Source organism: Zingiber officinale, chromosome 1B (assembly GCF_018446385.1).
Source record: "Zingiber officinale cultivar Zhangliang chromosome 1B, Zo_v1.1, whole genome shotgun sequence".
In the NCBI taxonomy this organism is placed as follows: Eukaryota; Viridiplantae; Streptophyta; class Magnoliopsida; order Zingiberales; family Zingiberaceae; genus Zingiber; species Zingiber officinale.
The window spans coordinates 27,567,299-27,574,919 of record NC_055986.1 but is presented as its reverse complement, the minus strand read 5'-3'; the positions used below and the strand labels follow the sequence as shown (position 1 = coordinate 27,574,919).

The window sequence follows — 7,621 nt, the reverse complement described above, 5'->3', positions numbered from 1 at the left end:
AGATAATTTTAAATTGTACTGGCAGACTACTCACTCTCTCTAGCCGACCTACACAGGATCAACAGGAACAACTCTGTCACCCAAGACTAGCTCGCTTACATCATGGGGGGTTGATTACTTATTTAAGATTATACACGTAGAAGATATTCTAAAATAGCACATATTTGACCTTTTAGCATGTCTCAGTAGCATTTTGGTTGCTTATGTGAATTTTCCCTTTAGTATATTTCATTGTTCGGGATGTCAATTTAGGTGGGCTGAAATATTTTTTTTAAGAACGACTCAGTCAGTTTATTAAGTCAAATTCATTTTTGCAATAATGAGAAAACTCATTAGTTAAAAAATAATAAAAAAAAAAAATTAGATAATGAGTATTTCTAGAATATTGTGTTGGTGCAGTAGAGGTCCATAAAACGGAAGTGAATTAGTTGAGAAAAATAAATCTTTTCTCAATTTTTGAACTGATTAGTTAAGCATAATTATTAAAATAAACAATAACATAAAAAGAAAAGAGACTATAACATTTACTTGATTACAACTTAAATAATTATTAATCTAAAACGTTGAAAAGAGCTCCACTAGAAATCTCCTTTGTTAAAGGCAAAGAAGCTCCTTATATTCTTTGAAAGCTTAGAAAAAGACTAGGAATGCGTTACAGAAGTTGTTGTTTAATTATTGAATAATTTCTAACTCTAAGGGACTTTTGATAGCCTCTTGGAATCATTTGCCATTAGTGGGAGGCACCTCTAAGAGGGTCTAGGGTGCCTCCAAATGGATAAACATTTATCTTCAAATCAAGGGTCATTGCTAATGGATATGCTCGATTGGAGGTACCTTCAATGAGCTCGAAGGCAACTTCACACTATTTATGCGAGGTGCCTTCCAAGCCATTGGAGGCACCTTCCATGAAGCAGATCAACCTTCCATACGAAGGCATGAGGGCACAATCTAAACCTCTTGGAGGCGCCTTCCATGAAGTAGATCAGCCTCCAAGCTGATCTTCTTCACGTAGGTGATGCTCCGGTTAATCGGAATTGAGCTCACCCGAACCCAACTCTGACATTCTCCTCGAACAGATTTCCTCCTTGGCTTATTGTTTCTCGAACGTCGCTCACGTCTTTCTTGTTCACCGATGAACTCTTCCACAATATCTCGTCCCTCGGATGCACTGAGCCCGTCGACTCCCTTCCCGTACCATTCTTCTTGCTAGTCGCATTTTCTGTTTGACTTTTTATATTCCTAAGATCCTGCAAATTTAGATACAAGGATTAGATATACAAGACCTAATTTAATTTGATTGGCCACATCAAAATTAATATGGGATACTTAGATATTACTTTTAAATGAAATACTTATTGAAAATTACCAGGTTCACTTTTTTTTTATCATTATTTTAATATTACTTTTAAAAATTAATTCATAAATTATTTATTCATTTTCATCGTTAAGAAGCTATCAAATTGTTTTAAAAAATATTAATAACTTTTTAGTGGTCAATTTAATAATATAAAATCACTGGTGTACTTGTTCTTATTCCTGAGTGTAAAAAAAATAAATATACTACAATGATATTTATTAATTAGTCCAATCCCTACTCAAAATAATAGATTTGATGTTTTTTTCAAATATCGAAAAGAAAAACAAAACCAAGATCAGATGGTCCGCACATAATCCCAGCGACTGTGGAAGTGCGCGGCCCCATAGGGTGCCTTTTGCGAGTTGCGATTGTGGACCGATATCACCGTGAAGAGCTAGCTGGTCCGGAGTCCACGAATGGGTTGGTGAAGATATTCCCAGCCCCAGGTTCCATTCTTCTTCCACACCATACTCCCGGAGTTGTCTCCAATCGACCCGCCGCCCAAATCCAACGATTCTTCAGGTACACCTCTTCTTCCTTTCCTCTTCTGTTTCTTTACTCTTCTCCTTCTGTTCAATTGTCCTCCTTGCTGCCTTCTCGTTTTGCGTCCTTATCTTCATCAGTTTCTTAGATTTTTTTTTGGGAAATCGCTATGAGAGTTTTGGCTATGAGTATGAGAGAGAGAGAGAGAGAGAGAGAGATTTTTCAGATGATTATTTATACGCCCTGTGAGAAATTGGGAGTTTTATCTGCTGCGTTTTTCTTAGGGATTTCTTCTGTTATGTTTGTATTGCTTATGTATGATCCTTGCGTAAAAATAAGGTCAACTTGGAAAATTTTGAGGATTTTAGATGTTATCCAATTAATTGATTAGTAAGTTCAAAATAAAAAGGTGATAAATTTGCTTACGACTAAACGTCTAATTAAAATGTAGTGGAGAAGTAGGCTCAGATTTTGTCATGGGTTGCCGATGCTGGTTAGACACCTATGAAAAAAATTCATTGATTACAAGTTCAGCAGATGTTGAGTCTTTTTAACAAATATGATTATATGAATAGAGAATAAGAATGTCAGAAGAATATTAGGATGGAGTTATATTCCAGTCAGTCAAGATCAATGATGAATGCGACAAAGAAGCTGGAAAAGTTAGTGAAAGTACCGCCATTGACTACTCTCTTCTACAGAGCAAATAAATTGTATACGGTGCAATGAAATAATAGACTAGGATTTATACTATTTTAAGGTTATTGAGGAAATTTTGTTCGGGCCACACAAGTTAATACAATTAAGTAACTCCTTTTTTGAGTAAATCAGCATACTAGCGTAGCAGTTTCGACACTTTTGGTTGTTGAAAACAAGATGAATTAGTGCTCAAATGACCTTTAAAGTTTTCAATTATCATGGAAGTATAAGTATTAAAACTCAATGTTCGAACAAGTCAACTTTCTCCCTAACCTGTCCAGTTGCCAACAAAGGCTTTGTTAGGCATCTTAGCCTTGTACTCGCCATTAGGCTAACCTTAAGTATCTTGCTTTTGCACTTGTGAGGCATTTTGTTAAAATTTATGCACCAGTATAAGTGTATTTTGCTTTTTCACGTGAGTGGAATTCTATTAAAATTTCTGCACCGGCATAAGTATCTGCTTTTTCACTTGTAAGGCATTCTGTCAAAATTTCTGCATTGGCATAAGTATAGAATATTATGCAGAAATTTAGCACTAGGTATATTCTCAAATTGGTGCACTAACATGAAAAATAATTAATGATAGTGTTCAATCTCCTTTTTGCAGGTAAATTACTTTTTTTCCTACCTTTAAATGGACCAATTCATATCAGTTGCAGTTGATATAATATCCATAGATATTCATGTGATAACTTTGAATTCTTTCTTGTAAAATCTGATTGCAAACTGGTAAAGGCTTTGTTAGGCATCTTAACCTTGTACTCGCCATTAGGCTACCCTTAAGTATCTTGCTTTTGCACTTGTGAGGCATTCAGTTAAAAGTTAATGCACCGGCATAAGTGTATTTTGCTTTTTCACGTGAGTGGAATTCTATTAAAATTTCTGCACCAGCATAAGTGTATCTGCTTTTTCACTTGCAAGGCATTCTGTCAAAATTTCTGCATTGGCATAAGTATAGAATATTATGCAGAAATTTAGCACTAGGTATATTCTCAAATTGGTGCACCAACATGAAAAATAATTAATAATAGTGTTCAATCTCCTTTTTGCAGGTAAATTACTTTTTTCCTACCTTGAAATGGACCAATTCATATCAGTTGCAGTTTGATATAATATCCATAGATATTCATGAGATAACTTTGAATTCTTTCTTGTAAATTCTGATTTCAAACTGGTAAATCAACGCATTATAAATCATAAGCTTTTCTAATAGTTTAATCTTATTAATCAAAATGAATGTTGGCCCTGTTATTTTATTCTACTGTCATGGGTCCTTATGCAGTAAATCGTCTTGTTCTTCTGTGTGCAAATTTCATATCTACTTGACCTCAAATTCTCTTTAAATTTAAAACATATTTATACCTAAATCCAGTTTGCTTGTGAATAGGATGTTAAAACTGTAAATTTATTATTAGGTCCTTTCATAATAGCTTAGGCTGTTGGACGGGTCGATCAAATTTTCTCATCCATATCATACGGAGTCATTTGACCCTATAGTAAGAATGAGTGCGAAAAATAGATCATTTAAGTATTAATAGACAACCAATTAACATACATATATATTAACATCTTTTTTGTTGTTTTTGAAGTGAGCCATTCTGTTACCATACCTAGAATTGCCTATTTATGTTTTGCAACTTGGTCATGATATGCCTGAAACAGCCAATTCAGGGAAATAATATCTGGTTAACCCTCTGTTTGTGCTTTTTTTTGTATTTTATTTTGATTTGTCTTCAGAGGAACATGTTATTTCTATTTATAGTTGTATTAGAATGCAAGGCATTTTAGTATTCCTATTTTGAATGGAAATTGCCAACTTTGGCTTCTTCTTGCTTCTTTTTTTTTTTTTCTTTTCAGCCCTATTTTATTATATGAATTACATTTTTTCCTAAATGTCTCCATTTCTGATGGTTTAGGAATGTTGGGACGATCAATGGCAGTTGGTGTATCTAGCTGCAAACACTCTGTATCCTGCTCCCCATTGGTACCCTGTTTTTCCTCTTTAACTTTTAGACTTTGTATGACATGCTACTTCTCGCTCTTCGTTGCTTGCTATTCAAAACATTTGCACAAAGTTATCTCTCTAAACATTAAAGTTTATTAGTAAGAATTATCTTGTTTTATCTTAATCCGATTTTGCTTCATCTTAAAGATAATTCATCCACTCACGTAGTAGCAGTGACAATTAAATTTTATGGTCACCCTCTTTTTAACAATTTGGTGCATTCATATTCTTCTTCCAGTTGGATACTCCAGTTTTGATTCCAAAACTGGCGCTGCCGGCGTGTAGTTCGTCATGTGGTTTCAATCACATAGTTCATACTAGTGAAACTCAAAGCTACCGTTGTTATTCGAAATGCACAGTTAGGAAATGGAGGAAAAACTCAGTCGAACAGATTCAACCTGTTCTATTAGAAGATGATCATAAGAAAACTTGGGAAGAATGCAAAGAAATACTCTGTGCGTTGAGTTTTTCGGTCGACGAGGCAGACACGATTCTTAAGAAGGCTTTTGGATGGGTTCATTCACCATACTGGGGCGAAGAGAGAAGAAAAGAAGTTCCCAAGGGACAAATAGTGGACGAGATGTTGGGTTACCTCAAGGATTTGGGTCTTAACGATGAGGATCTACACAAATTGCTGAAGAAGTTCCCTGAGGTCCTCGGATGCAGTCTGGCCGATGAAGTGCGGACGAATGTTAGCATGCTAGAGAAGGACTGGAGTATTAAAGGGAAAGTACTTCGAAATCTACTTCTGAGGAATCCAAAAGTTTTGGGCTACAATGTCGACTGTAAAGGAGACTGCATGGCACAGTGTACTAGATGTTGGGTTCGATTCTAGTAATGTAAGTGTATCTTTTTTGTCTTTATCACCACATATTAGAAGCTATTTTTTTTAGTTAAATAGAATCTTTTTAGTCTTTATCACCAACTTTTAGGAAGAATCATGAGCAATTTGGATGTTGGGAATACTTCCTGAAGCTGTATTAGCTACGAAAGAATAAATTTAATTTTTCAATTTAACACCACGTATTAGCTATAAGCAAGTTTAAGCATTTGCGGGAACAATAACCTAGATTTTGCGCATCCGGTTATCAAAGATTGTATAATGCATTGAGCCTCCCTCTGGGTTTTTTCTCCGGTATTTTCTCATATTTCTCACGGTATCTTGGTGCACATTTTTTCCATTCTTATCATTCGAGGCCCACCTTAACCCATTTGCTTGAACGACATTAATCATTATTTAGCTTGGTCACTTGATTTCCTCCAAAAGATACCTGATTCAAATGAACCTTAATATTTAACTAGCTTAACCAACCAATACAATTAAGGGCAAAAATTAGGTCTTCTTTTTTGTTTTCAAATCATAAAAAAAAGGACGTTTCATTTTAATTTTTTATTAGAAAGCTGTCTTATCTCACTATTCAATCGTATATAATGTTAGTCTAGGCTGGAGGTCGAAGGAAGGGGAGATGAATTGACTGTTAAGAAAAAATTTCCTTAACTTTTAACTCAAATTAAAAAAAAATAGAATAAATGAACAACTAAAAAAAATGAGGTCAAAAGAGTCATTTGATTACAACCGGGGACGTTATTAATCTAAGTCAAGTAAATGCATTAAATATCTTCTTCTTTGAAGGTGGAGAAATCTCTTACACCCATTGGAAGCTCAGAAACTAACTAGGAAATGAATATCAAAGTTATTACATATTTTTTAGATCCAAGGGTTTTTTTATACCCATTGGAAAATCTTATCTGTGACTGGAAGGTGCCTTCCACAGAGTTGGAAGGCGCCTCCAACGAAGCACAGTGGATAAAAGTTTATCCACTGCCAACGACAAACTCTGCCAGGGCGAAGGGGCCTTCCATGGCTAGTTGAAGGCGCCTTCAGTCCAGCTGAAGGTGCCTTCTGCCTGAAGGTCGCGGAGGCACCGTCAACTCTTTGGTGGCTGAGTTAATTAGGTTCCTTCCAACTGGGTTAATTAGAATTCTCTTAGGTATGTATTTTTTTGAAAATTTTCTAATTTAGCCCTTATGATATTTAAGGTACCAAGTCAATCCACTGTATTTTCTACTATGTTGAATATTTGAGCATGTGTGATTTTTCAAAGTTTCTTTCTCTTTTTGTAATTTTTCATTTTCAATTTTAACTTTATCAAATCTTCGAATCGACAAAGATTTAGCTAGTATTGATTTTAATTCCTTAAATTCTTTTTCTAATTTACAACAATTTATTGTTAATAATTTAATAAATTGAAATAATTTGTCAGGAGGAAGAGATTGTACCTGACTTACCTTATCGATCTCGTGATCCGAAGCTCCCCCTGAAGTATTGCTTTCTTCCGATGTCGCTCCTCCTTCATCGATGCTTTCAATGCTCATTTCGGATGAGCTTGCTTCTGTTGGAACCCCAAGGTTGTTTTGGTGTGATCAACAAGTTGAGTTAGGTCCTGCGTTGTTTCTAACCTTGTGTCTAAGTGTGCAGGAGCTTAGGAGCACAGGTACTCGAGCGGATGACGCAGCTAGCGAGAAAGACGGCACGCTGTGCGTCCGAAGGACGAAGTGCTGCGGAAGAGTACACCGGTGGACGAGAAGGAAGTGCGCGCGGTGGTTCCGAGGTACGAAAGCCGGAGCGGAAGATTGCTCGGGGAGCAAGAGACGCAGCTAGCACGAAGGTCGGCACGGGGTGCGACCGAGGGACGAAGTCTGCGGATGAGTACCCTGGTGGACGAGAAGGAACACGCGGCAATTCCGAGGGACGAGAAGCCGGAGGGAAGCACGTTCGAGAAGACCGGAAGATGGGTTCGGGTGAGCCCTATTCCGGAAAGCCGAGATCACCCAAGCAAGCGGAGCCGGAGCGAACAGACCCGGACCAAGACGAGCCGAACTGAGACGAGTTGAACCGGAGTCGAAAAGTCAACTTATGTTGACCTTAGGGCTCCGGGTGCCCGGAACCCTTCCGGGCGCCCGGAATCGACTTTTCAACAGGATCTAGTTTTGACTCGATCCGACCGTTGGGGGATAAAATTTATCCCCCCCAGGGCGCCCGGAACCCTTCCAGGCGCCCGGAACCCTTCCAGGCG

At 37.1% G+C, this 7,621-nt stretch overlaps 1 protein-coding gene across 1 annotated transcript; it reads left to right on the top strand.

Moving 5' to 3' along the window:
- The first annotated feature begins 1,724 nt into the window (after positions 1-1,724).
- LOC122053844 lies at positions 1,725-5,561 on the top strand. Its single transcript, XM_042615782.1, has 3 exons — positions 1,725-1,879; positions 4,456-4,523; positions 4,783-5,561. Exons 2-3 carry the CDS (start codon positions 4,458-4,460, stop codon positions 5,377-5,379), a joined length of 663 nt encoding a protein of 220 aa, XP_042471716.1. The 5' UTR covers positions 1,725-1,879; positions 4,456-4,457; the 3' UTR covers positions 5,380-5,561.
- The last annotated feature ends 2,060 nt before the right edge of the window (positions 5,562-7,621 follow it).

Bases quoted from the DNA above. Each gene is read 5' to 3' on its own strand.
- LOC122053844 (XM_042615782.1), top strand. From the start codon at position 4,458: ATGTTGGGACGATCAATGGCAGTTGGTGTATCTAGCTGCAAACACTCT. The intron at 4,524-4,782 runs GTACCCTGTTTT...TTCTTCTTCCAG, and splicing joins CTGTATCCTGCTCCCCATTG to TTGGATACTCCAGTTTTGAT.